Source organism: Dermacentor andersoni, chromosome 7 (assembly GCF_023375885.2).
Source record: "Dermacentor andersoni chromosome 7, qqDerAnde1_hic_scaffold, whole genome shotgun sequence".
Taxonomy (NCBI): domain Eukaryota; kingdom Metazoa; phylum Arthropoda; class Arachnida; order Ixodida; family Ixodidae; genus Dermacentor; species Dermacentor andersoni.
In genome coordinates, this window is record NC_092820.1 from 141,597,270 (window position 1) to 141,613,099 (window position 15,830).

Consider the following 15,830-nt stretch of genomic DNA (forward strand, 5'->3'; position numbering starts at 1 on the left):
CGCGTATTACACGCAGGAGAGGTAGCTCACAGGGTACGTAACCGCGTATATGCGTTACACGTAGGTTGCTCACCGGGTACGTGACCGCGCGTATATGCGTTACACGCAGGAGAAGTTGCTCACCGGGTACGTGACCGCGTATTACACGCAGGAGAGGTTGCTCACAGGGTACGTAACCGCGTATATGCGTTACACGTAGGTTGCTCACCGGGTACGTGACCGCGCGTATATGCGTTACACGCAGGAGAGGTTGCTCACCGTGTACGTGACCGCGCGTATATGCGTTACACGCAGGAGGAGGAGGAAAGAGAAGAGTAGAAGGCAGGGAAGTTAACCAGAATAACGTCCGGTTGGCTACCCTACACCAGGGGAATGGGAAAGGGGAAAACAATGATCACAGGGAGAGAGAGGAGGGAGAGGTTGCTCACCGTGTACGTGACCGCGCGTATATGCGTTACACGCAGGAGAGGTCGCTCACCGTGTACGTGACCGCGCGTATATGCGTTACACGCAGGAGAGCTTGCTCACTGGGTACGTGACCGCATATATGCGTTACACGCAGGAGAGGTTGCTCACCGGGTACGTGATCCCGCATATGCGTTACGCGCGATTTTTCCCCTCGTGCAGGATATCTTCAGGATATATTCATTGAAAGCCAACATTACCGCCTACATGCTTCTACAACGACGCATGGAGATAAATATTAGACAGAACGAACAGAAGCCGACCAAATTGGTGCTGTCGGAGAAGTTGGCGCTTCTGCTTTCGTGTGAACGCCCGAAAGGTCAACTTTTGCGACAACACCATTTTGGTCGGCGTTCCGTTTATTCTGCCTCCCCCGCCGTTTCCTAATATCTATTTCCTGACCAAACGAGACGTTGTCCAATTATTGACTTCAAAGGCATAAGACCACACAGCGTTGTCACTGAGGCACTCGTACATCCCCGAACCTCGGTGATAAGAACTTAAATGTCGGGCGTTGCACCCGGATGCTCGCAACTCATATTTTCCGTACTAAGTGGCGCGCTATAGTCCCAGAAGCAAGGGTGATCGTACTTCTAGGAGGCCATCTCAAAAAGGGATGCTCCATCCATCCGCCTGCTCATTCATTCATGCATTCATTCATTCACTGGAGTTCTGTGAGCCCTGAATCGTGCGCCCTAAAGCGTTGTATATTCACGGCGCCACACGCTATACACGCTAATGCCAGAGCCCGTCTCACGCGATTGCCAAGGTTAAACTTAATTTTATTTCCGCTCGCGACTGATACCGTGCGCGAAGCCAAGCTTTCGCGTTCCGAAAAATAAAAACACTACAAAAAAAATTCGAGAGGAAATGAAACCGCACTAATGCGCCGCATTAATACCGCACGGTGACTATACGCTGACACCATCCATCATATCTCTGATTAGGCAGCACATAGGGAAGTGAAGGTGTAGGGGCAAAAAAGCGGCTTTCCGTGCCAAGACGCTTCTCACCGAGCGATCAACCGATACTACTGTAGCTGCCACGCCGCTGTAGGCAAACGAACCTCGTCTTACGGCATATGGTCGGGGTCGCAGCGACGTTTTGGAAGCGTATAGTTTTCTACGAAAATTACATGGAGCACCGCGGGAGTGATTACGGAAAGTATGGGTTCGGCTCCCACCTGCGGCAAGGTGTCTTTTGGTTCACTTTCATTTCGTGGCCTCGTTACTTGGTCGTACCGATTGAGCTATGACAGTAAACTTTCTCTTTGTGCTTTCTTTCGCTTTGCTGTCTGTTTATGCGTGTGGCTCAGACTAAAAGAGGGAAGAGAGAGACAGAGCAAGGGTATGGGGGTTCAGTTAGAGAATTGTGGGTAGTATCCACGCATCTGCCTAACCTTCGTCCCGATTGGCCTCAAACGACTTTGTGGCTTCTCTACAAATGGATTGTTTTGAACAATATACTGCGTTAAATACGTAACGATTCACCATAGTTATGCGTTTGAGCCGGCACTTTTTGCCTTCACGCTCAGAAATTCAGAAAGATGATGCGCAATTTTACAGGACGGATACAAGACACTTCACATTCTTTTGTGTGTGCGTGGGAGGGGTGGGGGGCTACCACGCCTTCTAAAATGAACCAGCCGACCAAACTTTCCCACCGTTTTGCCAAAACGACGTCTGACGAAGACACGAGCATAAAGACCAGACAAATCCACGAATCACCTGCTATTCCCATCGCAATGGCAGCGACTGAGTCCTAGTAAGTTCTGAAAAACTCTATGGCGTTGGGCGCAAGGAACGGCCTGGTTTCTTTTCGCAACGGATATCGCTTTACCGGTAGAGCACGCGCTGAAAGATGCGTGACAGCGACTGTCTTCAGCACGCGGCATGGCGCAGCTCGTCTACATTTTCGACACTTTCGGCACACCGTTTCCGAAACACGACCCTTCTCATTTCGGCACTCCAGACAGAAAGGCCAATGAAGGGAAATAGAGGGTAATGAATAAAGCCGGAAGAACGACCGTCCCAAGAAGCCACTAACACGAAGATTACACATTATTCATCTTTACATATTACCAATCACTTCTAGGGAATAATAGCTGACCAACGACAGCGCCACAGTTACCTGTAGTGATTAATCTAGGAAACTTCCGGACTGGGTCACGGCCTCAGAGAATGGGCAGCGCGAATCACCCCATCTCAGAGGCCGTGGTTGGCACAGCCCGCGACATAAGCGCTTTTCACGCGTTTCTAGACCGGGCGGGCGATAAGGTTGCCCGAAGTACCTCGTCCGTTTATCAGTCCCAAAGAGCGATACGACTTCAAGAACTGGCCGCACAGAGGACGTCGGCCAAAAAGGGAACGCTGCTCGAAACGAGGATGGAGGGATAGATAAGATAAAGCTCAGGCAGGAACAGCAATCACCCTCTATAGGAGTACACGCAATCCGCACTCTTCTGAGCTTGCCGTCAAAAGACATTCACTTCTGAGGAGGAAATAACAGGACAAGGTGTCATCTGCCAGGCTGCACTCATTACTTTCCTTTCTTGCTCCGCACCCTTTACTCTGGATCCCTGGATCCCCTTCCACGAGCGGAAGAGCTACCTACGCTCGTGCGCTCTTTTCTATAAAGTTTACTCTCTCTCTCTCTCGGTGCTGGAGGAACCGGGTGCGAAACATCAGTTCATGACGTCAGCAACCATGACATGGTAAATAGATGAATGTATATGTATGCAGATTAGAGTGTATTTCACATTAACACGCATTTTTTGCTTTCTTGTAGGCTTCGTTACGTGAAAGGTTCGTTAGGTGAGCGTCCGTCCAACGGGAATGAACAATTCTTCTTTTAGAGCTCAGCACTCCAGATCGCGACTGGCTGTTTTGAGAATGTCCATCGATCGACTGTACAAGCAGCTGCCGGCTTTCTGGACAGCCTTATACGCGCTATTCGCGGTTATACCTTGTCGCTGCAGCCTATTTGCGGTCGCACACAGCTGCATTCTACGAATCGAGCTTATAACTTCCTCGTTTCACTTCGCGTTCTCTTTCTTTTTTCCCCCTTTGAGTCGACGACAACCACTGGAATGCAACGTACGCAGGACATACGAGAAGGAGCGCGTACATGCGTTCGCCCGACGACTTTGCGCAGATACGTACGAGAAACGCAGAGAGAAAGGAGGCTTTCGCCGGCTGAAAGACGCGCGGTCTAGCGCGAGCGCAATAATTGCTCATTCCCCCCCCCCCCGCCCCCCCTCAGACCTCGTTCTGGCGTACCGCAAACGGTTGCGCAAGACCGCCATTAGGCAGATTGCTCGTGCTTACGCAAGTATAATTGCCCCCACTAAGTCTCGGGCCCGCATGCACGGCGGAAAGCGAGATAAGCGACAACAACTCCGCGAGTAGTCGCGTTATATATGTTCCACGCAGACCGACAGCTTATGTACCCATGCATCTCAATGGCCCTATCTCAATGGGCCCGGTCGAGCGCGCGGACGTAAAAAATGTGTCGCGCATAGGACGCCTCTCTGCGGCGAAGCTGCGAACTTATCGGGTGCGCGCACGCAAAGGGTGGGAGAGGAATTCACTGGAATCAAAGCGGGCGCCATTCTTACGGGCCATTCTATATATCCGTAGTGTGGCAGCCCTGTGGTTGTGAGAAAACGATATACCGGTCGCATATTTTTGACATTCCACGAATCCCGAAAAAAAGAAAGAAGAATTACATTTTGCACCGCAGTGTGGTCATCATGTTTTTAGTCTGTAAAGATTCAAAAGTAGTAAACACGCATTGTGTAGTATACCTCAAGCTCACGTATACGAGCATTTCTTTCATGCACATAGGCGTAAACTGTATACGTAAAACTATGCGAATTAACCGCGGAGAAAGAAAAAAAAAATTGACTGCACATTTAGCGGTAAATGCAAAAAGGAATGCGTTACCATAACGTCGCACCACTTTCAGGTCCCGCCGGATCCATGACATAAACCGCGTTCACAACTTCGCAAACTGTTGTTCAGGTGCACTCTCTTCGACGAAAGTCTTGCCACTTCTATAGGAGCGAAGTGTGTATGTATGTATGTATGTATGTATGTATGTATGTATGCATGTGTATATATATATATATATATATATATATATATATATATAATTTATTTACAGTTTCGACATTTCAACCAGGTAAACAAGTATTGTCTCCCACGCTTTCCTTCTCGTCATCGTCTCTTAGCTTGACGTGGCTGTGGCTTACAAAAACCGGGCCCCTCGGTTGCTTTCCTGTCCGCTCTTCCACTCCTCTCTACCTGTACCCCGCGTCTGGTTTCGAACACTTAACGCGCATACACATTTTCCCCGTTTTGAGACGCATTAAAAATTGCAGCATGACTGCCATTTGACGGACTGTACACTTTTAGGCTGCGGTACTCGCACCCAAGGGTCCGGTACCTCGGCAGACTGTTGCAAACTGTGCGCCATTCAATCTCAACCGCTAAATTTAGCGTCCAGTTTCAAACGGCAATACCGGAAGTCTCTTGGGAGCGTTGTGGGTTAAAAAAAAATGTTAAAAGGGTGTACACAGACGCGGCTGTGCGTATTTTTTTTTTTTCCTGCTTCCGTCGGCACACGAGCTGCGGAACACAGGGTAATTATGACTGAGTACATGGCTAGAACGGTTCCGAAACCTTCCGAGGCAACATCTCAGAGAACTTGCGTTCTAAAGGCCTTTAAATCGTCAATAACGTCGAGTTGATGTTTTGACTACACACACATGAGATGGACTGGTTAACAGACATGTATATAAGAAGGCAAAACGAGACAGAGGCGTTACATGAAGATGGAAGCATGTCGACAGTGGTTGTCGAACATGGAAAGTCGCTATGTACTATAGTGACGGATTCGAGAAAGGGGGGGCGGGCTTGTTTTTTTTTTGTCGCAACCTCTGGCCCCAGCGGCATTCCTTGTTCAACTCAACCACTGCCGAGTAAATAAACAAGAAAGCAACTAAAGAAGCAAATAAGTGACAGTGAGGCGCGTAGAGCTCTATATAGCTCCAAGAGCTTTCAAATTTTATTTTTCCCCCAAGGGGCACACGCCCATACCGCAGAACAAACCCAAGCGAATCATCGCGCCACCACAAAACCATAGCGCGAGATCCCGTCCACACGTTTGCACGCATTCATCACACCGTGAAATGACTCGCCCGACGGAAAGTCTAGCGGCGTATACCGGGCGAATATATATTTTTCTTTTTTTTCTTCCCTTCCACTGCTTACATCTGCATGTGCAGACACACCCCTTGGCGCGCCTGCCAATTACATATGCGCGTCAAAATCGGCGAGGCGTACACACACACACATTCGGAGGGCCGTCAGATCGCGTGATTTGCGAGCTGTGTACAGGGGGCGATCGAGCGCTCGGTCTGCCCGCTATACTTTTGCCGCCCGTGAAGGCGAACGAGAAAGTATCGCTCGCGCGTGCCTTGCTCGTGCGCGAAATGCGCCGTGTCGAAAGTGACGTGCGTGCGTATTTACGCGCGCGTCCTTGGAACGTGTACAACGAGACGCGACGTACACGGCCAGGAGTGCACATTAAACACACACGAACCTGTGTGCGTGCCTGCGCGCGTGCGTTTGTTGTGCACGTGCGCTTACATCGGTGCGTGTGAGCTTAAACTTATAAGATATGTGTTGTGTGTTCTTGCGTGTTTCCTCGGACGCTGCCATTTAACTTAGGAGACATTCGTTAAGCTGTGCCGCGTTTTCATGTATGCATGAATTGTGTGCCTGCCTGCTTATACATGAATCTGGCTACGCATGTAGTTGGTAGTGTATGTGCGCGAGCGCGATTGTGTGCCTGTGTGCGTGCGCTAATTTGTTACATGCTCGCGTACTTGTGCTGCTGTTGTACGCTACTCTCTTATGCGCGTGTTTCTTCGCGTACTCGCGTACTCGCGTACTCGCGTACTCGCGTACTCGCGTACTCGCGTACTCGCGTACTCGCGTACTCGCGTGCGTGCGTGCGTGCGTGCGTGCGTGCGTGCGTGCGTGCGTGCGTGCGTGCGTGCGTGCGTGCGTGCGTGGCGATGGGGCGGAAGCGCGCCAACGGAGTCCGTCCCACCCCGGTCTCGTTACACAACTTCGAAATGCTCTACATCGACGCGCCTAGCTGCACGCATCAGTGAGCGTCAACCGTGTTCCGAGCGGCGCCGACACGACACTATAGAACGCGCGAGCGGTTTGCACACACGTCGCCCCGCTGGACCGCGTTCCCACCTCCGTAGTTGCGTGCAGTACGGCGCGGCGCAAAGCGCAGCCCCATGTGGCAGATCGGGCTCGGAAGTTATGCGCAACCGTCTCTCTCTCTCTCTCTCTCTCTCTCTCTCTCACACACAGAGAGAGACAGAGAGAGAGGGAGAGGGAGATAGAGAGAGAGAGAGAGACAGAAGAATTCGCTCGTGTAAAATATTCGCACGCGATGCGCGATCGAAGCAAAGCTCCGACAGGCTCAACAACTTTTGCTGTGCATGCAAAGCCACCCGCACGACAGCGACTCGATATCGCTTCGCCAGGCTCGTACACGACGCCACCCGGAGATAACGCCTGCACCGATCGTGCCCAGGACGCGCAATGCGTTTCCTTCGGCGCGTTCGCGACAGGCGTCATTTAAATCGAGTCAAGCACGGGCTTAAAAAGTTAAGGCGAATTTCGGAGTATACGGGGGCAAGCATTCCCTCTTCAAGGGGCCGTGACAGCGCGTGGCTCAATGCACTAGATATATGCATAGGGAATGAACACATCTCACACTAACGGGGCGAGACAGGGGTATAATACCGAAAGTAAAATGCGAGGCTTCGGAAGCGCACATCAAGAGGTTTATTTACCGTTCGGTTATGGTTAGTACGTATACATGACGGGAGGGCAATAACGGTTGCGGATCGCTCCCGCAGAGAAAACGCTGAAATCGAACATCATATATGCCCGTAACTTCAAGCAGAGGCTGGCCAAAAGAAATTTCCTCGCTTCATAATCTGAGTGCATATCCCTCAGTTTTTTCTAGTTTTACGCGCACGCTGAATTCGAAGAAGTTAGGCGTCATTGTCTACGGGCGTGATCCACGAACTCTTGCCGCCGACTACACATGGCCATAGAAAAAGAAAACTGCACGCATGCTAACGGTCACATCTGCTCAGTTAGCGCACAATATATTAATATTTATCACTTTATTTTTTTTTCTTTCTCGCCATTGACGTTATCGCCACGCACAAAACGGCACGATAGGAATAATGAAATTGTGCGGCCGGTAAAACCATCCAAAACTGTACAGTGGGTTATATAGCGGATACGGTGGTGCGAATGCCCGGATTAACCTGACCATCTAGTTTTCTTTAACACGCAGCCAAAGCACGGTATACAATGTAAAACGAGTTACACCCTTAAAGGTGAATAAGGTGACACGTTGAAGCTACACCTTTAAGGTAACCCTTAAAGGTACACCCTTTAAAGTTAATCGACTGATGACTCGCACCCTTACACCCAGAAGCGGTGTACGAGTGTTACAAACAGATTTACACCCTTATTTCACTTTTAAGGGTGTAACTACACTTATTTCACTTTTAAGGGTGTAATTTAACAGTGTACATGAGTTTTCTCGCATTCTGCAGCCCCCCTGAACGCCGCCGCCGTGCACGATCGGAAATCGAACCCGCGACTTGATTGACAAGTTACCCGTTCAGTTATTCTCGTACATTCGTATCCAAATGGCCCGCTGCTCAGTCGTATACGGCACACGGTGGGTTCCGCTCGCATACATCGCTCTTACGGACGCCGCAGGATGTTTATAAGCAAAAGGACGCAACGCATAATCCGCGGAAAGCACGTAGGATATCCGTTCGCGATAAGATAGCAGTGCTGTTCCCCGCAAGAAGCGAGCTCGTGCCAATCCTATAGAAGCGAACGTTTCTCCGTGGAAACGGTGCTTTTACTGCAGCTAAGCAGTTGAGTGATCGAGCCAAGTATCGGAATATCCCTGTAAACTCACGGTTCGTTGTAATATATCAGGGTTGCTTGTAACATTGCGCGACTTTTTATCCTCGCGGTTCCTTGTATAACACTACGACTCATTGTAAACATCACGGCTCTTAGCAACATCGCATTGGAAGCCTCTTAAACGAAAATAAAGTTTAGGATGACATTGGCCGTTTGCTAGGGCCACGGTGCGACGACGGTGTACACAGTGGCGTTCCAAGTGCAGGTCACTTTTGATCACTGCATACATTCGTTCGGCTACACTACGACTGAGATTGCAAAATCATGGGAAGGGGGTACACACATCACCATGGAGGTACTTAGCACATTCATTGATTCAGGACTTCCGAGTCCGCGTTTCCTTTTTCTTTTTTTGAAGACGGAATTAAGGCCCTGCGTTACAGAACTGCATCACCAGTGTATCCTTCATTCACTTCGCGCAGGCGCTACGGCAAGCTGACCGTGAACATGAAGCTGAACACGCTGGTCACGGTGTCCTTCAAGGCGGACCACTACAGGCTACGGAGCACGAACCGCTACAAGGAACTCACGCCGGCGCACAAGGCGAGATAGCAATGCGACACTTCCGAGTTGTCCGCTCTTTATTTATTTTTTTTTTTTTTGAGGCCGCGCACATCTTGTAATGATCCAATTCCGCATCGCTTCCTCTCGCGCTATCTCACTGGCTTCGACGACCACGCGCGTCGCCATTATCACCTGGATCTGCAACTCGGAGCGACTTGTGATAAAAACGAAAAAAAAAGAAAGTAAATTGTTACGAAATACGGCTCCCGGTTAGCCCGAACACGCGAAAGTATAGGGTAATAATTGTAACGATCCATTTCATTTTTCGTACTTTACCTGGCATACGTCGCGCCGAACGGCCGAGCCAGGCAACACAACGACGGAGAGGCAACGTCCGAGTCAATGAATAATGGGGGACAGCAATAGGCAGAGCATCGAGCTATCGTGATGGGAGAGAGCCTGTTTCAAATCCCACCACTCGGTCACATCTTCTATTTCTTTTTTTTTTTTTTTGCTGATGACGCCCAGATTCAGGCGATGCAGTAACCTGCCTACGTAACCTGTCTACCTCATTGTGCCCGGCGTGAGGCAAAGAATGGTTAGCACTAAGAAATAATAGACAGAGGAAGGAAAGGAAGTGTCGGAAGACACAACTAGTGGCCGCTGTACTGCACGCGACCTCCACTCACGTCGGCCACTTACTTCTTCCACAATGCCAAGGTTCATACATACGAAGAACCCAATTTTTTACTGCATCCGATGAAGCTGCCATTCCGTGTCCGAAGCACGCAACAAACATTCCAACACATACACTCGTTCCTTCACGCACACTTACAGAAGCCCGAAGCACAACTCCGTTCGACAAACGACGCGGGGAAAGCTTGCCGGGTACCGCATTCAGAAAAGAAAAAAATAAATATCCAGATCCAACGCACATTTATAAATATATGGGAGGCGATGTTTTCGTGACGCGTTCATTTCAATGCTATATACAGATAAATAAGATACGTCTACAAATGTATTTATCTTTTTTTCTACGCAACGCGTAATGTCGTACAATATATATGCTCGTTTGTCCAATGCATATGCTTATAATGTTCGTAGGAGCGAATTCCAGCCAATCCTGGTGCTGGACGCATTAGCGAGGGTGCTCATGCCAGTGGCAAGGAGCAGTTACGAACGAAAGTAATGTTTTGTGACTTCTGTCCCGATGGTCGCAAAATTTCTCTTATGTAAGAGAATTTTCAGAACGGCTATAGCGAACGTTCCCCCTAATGTCCGCTCCCATTCACTTCGTACACTCTTATACAAAATTGCAACCGTTCGGTCGTAACAATGCGGTTGCAATTTTTTTTTCCACGTGAGTGTTCTCGTCGAAGGAAAATCACACACGTACTGCAAGTTAACCATTACATCTCCCTACCAACACTTCACACCAGCGTGCAGGTAAGAATACAGCAGATCACTGCAGCGCGCATTAGCTTTCTGTCCTCTCTGGTTGGAGTACGCGTCGCAAGATGTCGCTACCAGCGTGGTTGCTGCCGTGCGCGTCTCAGGCAAACCGATAAGAGTGTATGCAAAGAGTTAAGACATTTTAAGTGAATGGCGGGCACAGATTGCTTTGTTTCCTTCTTTTTCCTCTATGGGCTTTTGTTCGTCCACACCGAAGGGCCAGTGTCCACCACGGCGGCCAAGCAAGGTCATTACACTTACCGGCTGTCCACGACCACTACCCTCTCTCCCTCTATCTCTCCGTCTCTACCCACCCTGTTTCCGCAGCCTTCATTTACCTTTACCAAGAGCCCACGTGACACATGTATCCACCGCAGCGGCGCGCGGTGGCCAGGTCGTTCATTAAGAGGCCGATTGCGACAGCGCCACTAAATTGCGGTACGGACGGCTGACAGAGACAGTGCCCTACCCACGCGCAATTCATTCCGCCAACCTCTGAGCGTTCTAAGGGAGCGCGTTTAACGTGTTTCGCGGCTTCTCTTACAAAGGCGAGAGCGCGGCTTCTGCCGCGCGACTGGCCGCTCGAGGCACTTGGCGTGCGTTCGCGGGCTTCTTTCACGCGCGGAGAAACACTTTCATGTAGCACGTATTGAGCAACAGAAAGCTGTATCGGGAGTTTTTCAAGTTGCTCCAAGATTTTCTCGTTGACATTCTTTCATATAATTATAATATTTGAGAAGTTGGTTAATGAATTCAGACAAATTACCTAACTAGGCGGAATGAAAACAAATGAGAATCTCCAAGCGACGGCTAACAACGTTACGGTGGTTCTGTTGAGCTACGTGGCATTCGCATATTTTTTTTTAACTCCGGCTAAATTTAGCTGGGACACCCTGTATACTCTCATTCGAAACTTGCTTCCTCAAGTTTCTTGCAGACCAGAGAGTAGCGATAGACTTGACCTTGATTGGCACACGCGCCCTTGACGCGAGATGGCGCGGCACGCCAGCGGGCATATTTGCCGCAGCAGCTATGCGGGCAAGCCGCTACTGCAGGGAGCACTCGGACTGCGTGCACGCGCGTCCGCGACGCGCTCTTTCGTCTCTCGTTACGTTGGTGTGCAGCCCTCACCCAAAGACAGAACGGCGCACAGAATGCTTGTATAGTTCCTGGCTGGAAGGTGCCCACAACTCCTGCCGCATCGGAAGCTTATTCCGCACGTGTAGTTTTTCTGATGCACTATCGCACTTAGCCTAACTTGGTGATGCACTAATGCGCCTAAGGTAATCTAACCTGCAGCCCAATGATGCACTGCTGTAGTTAACCCAGCCTAGCCTAACCTCACCTAACCTAACCTAACGATGCACTGTTGCACCTAAACTGACCTATTGCATTTAACCAAACCAAGCTAAACAAGCTACTATAGTTCATTAGAAAAGCTATAGTAGCTTGTTTAGCTTGGTTTGGTTAAATGCCATAGGTTGGTTTAGGCGCAACATTGCATCGTTAGGTTAGGTTAGGTGAGGTTAGGCCATGTTAGGCTAGGCTAGGTTAACTACAGCAGTGCATCATTGGGCTGCAGGTTAGATCACCTTAGGCGCATTAGTGCATCACCAAGTTAGGCTAGGTGCGATAGTGCATCATTAGGTTAGGTTAGACTAAGTACAACAGTGCATCACTTAAAGGGCTCGAAAGACCAAGGGTTCGGATAGTGTTCTTCGACGCCTCGATCTCGCCCGCCCCCGTCCACTTTCCTGCTTCTGCAACGCAATTCATAGACGTCACTGCACCGAACTACACGAGAGCAGCGGTGAGCGCACGCACATTTTGGCTCGCTCTTTTCCGGCGGACACTGCGCTGCGAGTGCCGGCGGCGGCTTCGCGAGACGCTCTGGCGTCACTCCAAGGCCGCCCCCCCCCCTCCCCATGCACCTCCGCTTACACACACTCTCTCCCAGCGTCGGCGACGTCGTCAAGAACGGCTCCGTCGTCTAAAAAGTTCCCAGGCGCATCCATCCAGCGTTGGCTGCAACTGGCACGCAGTCGGCGAAAGCGCGAAGACGCAACGAGCGGACGATGCGCGAAGGCCAGGGGCAGGGGAGGAAGGCGAAGCACCGCGGCAGTTCGTCGTGGAGCGCGCCGCCTGCGTGACGCACGGCCTCCGAAAACGTGCGTCGCGCACTGCTCGATCTTTGAGGCCATATGTGACCCGTAGGGCTTCCTACAAAGATTACTGGAGAGAACGATACGGCGCTGTGATCGTTTAGCTTACGTGGATATGGCGATTGGGGATCGCTGGGAGAGGCATTATTCGTCCTGGAGTGGACTTTTGTGGGTTGAGGGTGATGATGGTGATATTGATTGCATGGATTTGCCTAATCTTCGTGCTTCCAGCATCAGAACGTTCTTGATGAAGTTGCTTATTTCGCATTATTATTTTCCAAACACACCAAGCCAATAAGTTTCCGCACACACACACACACGTAGTAATTGCTAATTATTTAAGACAAAATTTATGCAAATCCGTGAACTACACTCATCATTCCCACGCATGGCTGCACCGCCAATGCTTGCAGCTCCAGTAGACACCAGCGCCGGAGTTCCCTCTAGAATTTTTTTTTATCGAGAACTGTGTGCTGCGGTCAGTGCCTCCAAAACCGGAAGCAATGCTGTGATCGATGTACTCTAATTTTCTTTTCAAGCACCGACTACCGGAAGAAGAGTTTCGAAATATTTGCTGGATTATTGCATTCAGTGCGCATGCGGGACTCCAGGCGCGCGTCTGACAAAACTCCACGCCCAGGGACCGTTCCGTTCGGACCACGGCTGGTGTACTCCACGCCCTACCAAATTATACCCTTTCCCTTCAGCCCCTCAGTTATCACTCGTTTTTGCTTTCAATAAAGTCGTCTGTACCGCGTTTGAGTTATTTTCAAAGAAAGCCTTTGCAAGTCCAAGCAGCGGCTATAGTGGTTTACATCAAATGCTGCGCAGCATTCCACGATGTGCAAATCGGGAAGCCCGGCAGTCACGAGGGGAACAGACAAAAGCTTACAATCACCAAACAGCGAATGCTGAACAGTGGTGTTTATTGTGTAAGTGAAGACTGCCATCCTCGCGAATGAAGCCCGAAGCTACAAATGAAAAGGGGGACAGTATTTTGTAACGATCCAATTAAAAACAGGGACAGCATTTTGTAATGATCCAGTAAAAGGAGGGCAGCATTTTGTAACGATCCAATTAAAAGCGGGCGAAGTATCTTATGATCCATTAAAAACAGGGGCAGTATCTTTAATGATCTAATTAAAAACAGGGACAGCATCTTGTAATGATCCAATTAAGAAAAGGCAGTATTTTTCAACGATCCAGTTCAATTTGAGTTCTTTCTACATCTGCTATCGAGGTAGTAGTGTCGTGATGCGGCTGCGTAGCAAAGATTGGATGGTGTTTCTAAGCTTTGAATTGATTCAGGAATAACTTTGCCCATCTAGGATTTCATAACAGTAAACATAAAATGTTCGCTACATTCAATAAATATTCCAATAATGAATGTCTCAATGACGAACTGGTCTCCAACCTTCTTTATATATCACCTTGCACTGATCACCCGTATAAAGCAGGCATTCCCTTTCCACGCACAAAGTTTCACGACTCACTTAGTTCCAGGACGTCAATGGGATGTTAACCACCTCGTCCCTTCCGTAGCTGCAATCAGTATTCCAAGCGCGTTTAAACCAGCTATTAACTTCTTTCCGTTTAGCGACACCTACTTGTTATTTGGAATCTTTTTCTTTTACATTTTATTCTCTACTGTTTTCATGCTACCACTCTTTTCTTTACCACTCCCCCGGGCCTTCAATGCGTTGCAATTATTTATTTGTTTCAATACATTCGAGGTCCGCGTAAATAAATAAATAAATAAATTTGACCTAGAGTACAGTGCGCCACCGCGTTTCTTTGCGTTCCGTTTCCACAGCATATACGGCGAATGCATAAAGGTGTAGCATAGAGGATTTAAAAGGGATGGCGTCCTCTTCCGCAGATAACACCCTAATTACTCTTTGCATTACATGGCAGTGGGGAATAGCAATACACATTACGAGTGTGAGATGGTACGGCACATCCCTTAAAAACATTCAGGCCGACGCACCACTGAAGCACGCGTGCTTTTTCGGCTCGACAGTCGTCGGCGCGCGAGGTCGATGACGTCATTCGACCCCGTTACTCGCTCAACTCGGGCATTCATTTTCATTGTTCTGGCGTCGAACTGTCAAAAGAGAGATAGGCACATTTTCCACAGTGCACAGGACAACAACCACAACAACAACAAAAAAACTACGCTGGCTTTGCAAAGCTATAGTTACCACTGTGGTCGTATAATTTTTAAATAACCTTTTCACAGCTTTTCTAACCATCCCGTCCTATACCGTTATCTTTTTTTTCTCTCTTTTTCTTTGTGCACCGATGTTGCCAGACGTCCCCGGCCCGCAATCTGCACCGCGTACCGGCTCTGCAAACGCTCGTCGCGCAGGCGAATGACGTCACTACTTCCGCTTCCGGCCTTCTCTCGCGCGCAGCACTTTCATCGACAAGGCAACGGCATCGCGCGACTGTGATGGATGCTCCAATACAATCGCAGTGCGCAGGCGAGCTCCAGATGAGCGAATACATTCACCCTCCCATTCAGCCCTACAGACAGACCCTGTATCACGAACGCGAGTAGAATCTCCCAGAGACAGATCCCCCTCGTGCAGCAGAGCGCACGCAGCCTTCAATTCCTTTCGAGATGCGCTAAACGTTAAATAGATTAAAACAACAAAAAATTCTCACTTCGATGACAAAAATTCGGACCATTACGAGCTGCGGCACGACCTTGTATCTTAAGACACAACCCTGCTGCATTCACGGCACCGCCGGGGACAACAGCTGTAGTAATGCCGCGCGCTAATTACCATCACCACGTCACACTGTAATGTAAATTAAACCCTTATTCAATTTTAAGGATCTGAAGTGTTATAAGGGTGTAAATCGGTTTAACTCACCCTAAAACCTACAAAAGGTGTAAGGGTGTGAGTTATAGCCATATTTACACCCTCATTCACTTTAAAGGTGTAAATTATAAACACTCTTAAGCAAAATTACACCCTTTGGGTCATATCTTGCCAGACAACAATAATCCTCATCTGTATTGTCCGCATTTCCTTTCTTTAACGCTGCGAGCCCGACACTTCCAGGTCACGAATGGCATGCGTGTTATCACGTCATAGCATTCTCGACAGGAAAGTAGCGAGCGCAGCGTCCTCAAGAAAGGAAACGCAAGCGAGACAGATGATGATTGATGTTGTGTGGCAAGACACGAGCCAAA

At 49.2% G+C, this 15,830-nt stretch overlaps 2 protein-coding genes across 2 annotated transcripts in view; one reads left to right on the top strand and one right to left on the bottom strand.

The window, feature by feature from the left end:
- LOC129385578 (uncharacterized) overlaps positions 1–10,991 on the top strand; it is a 55,678-nt gene extending 44,687 nt beyond the window's left edge. The window contains exon 9 of the mRNA XM_055072293.2: positions 8,933–10,991. Within this exon, the coding sequence (XP_054928268.2) occupies positions 8,933–9,062 (130 nt within the window). The 3' untranslated portion in view covers positions 9,063–10,991. The remainder of the gene's footprint in view (positions 1–8,932) is intronic.
- Positions 1–15,830, bottom strand: part of LOC126533726 (uncharacterized) — a 342,383-nt gene that overhangs the window by 218,969 nt on the left and 107,584 nt on the right. The gene's annotated exons all lie outside the window — the stretch shown is intronic.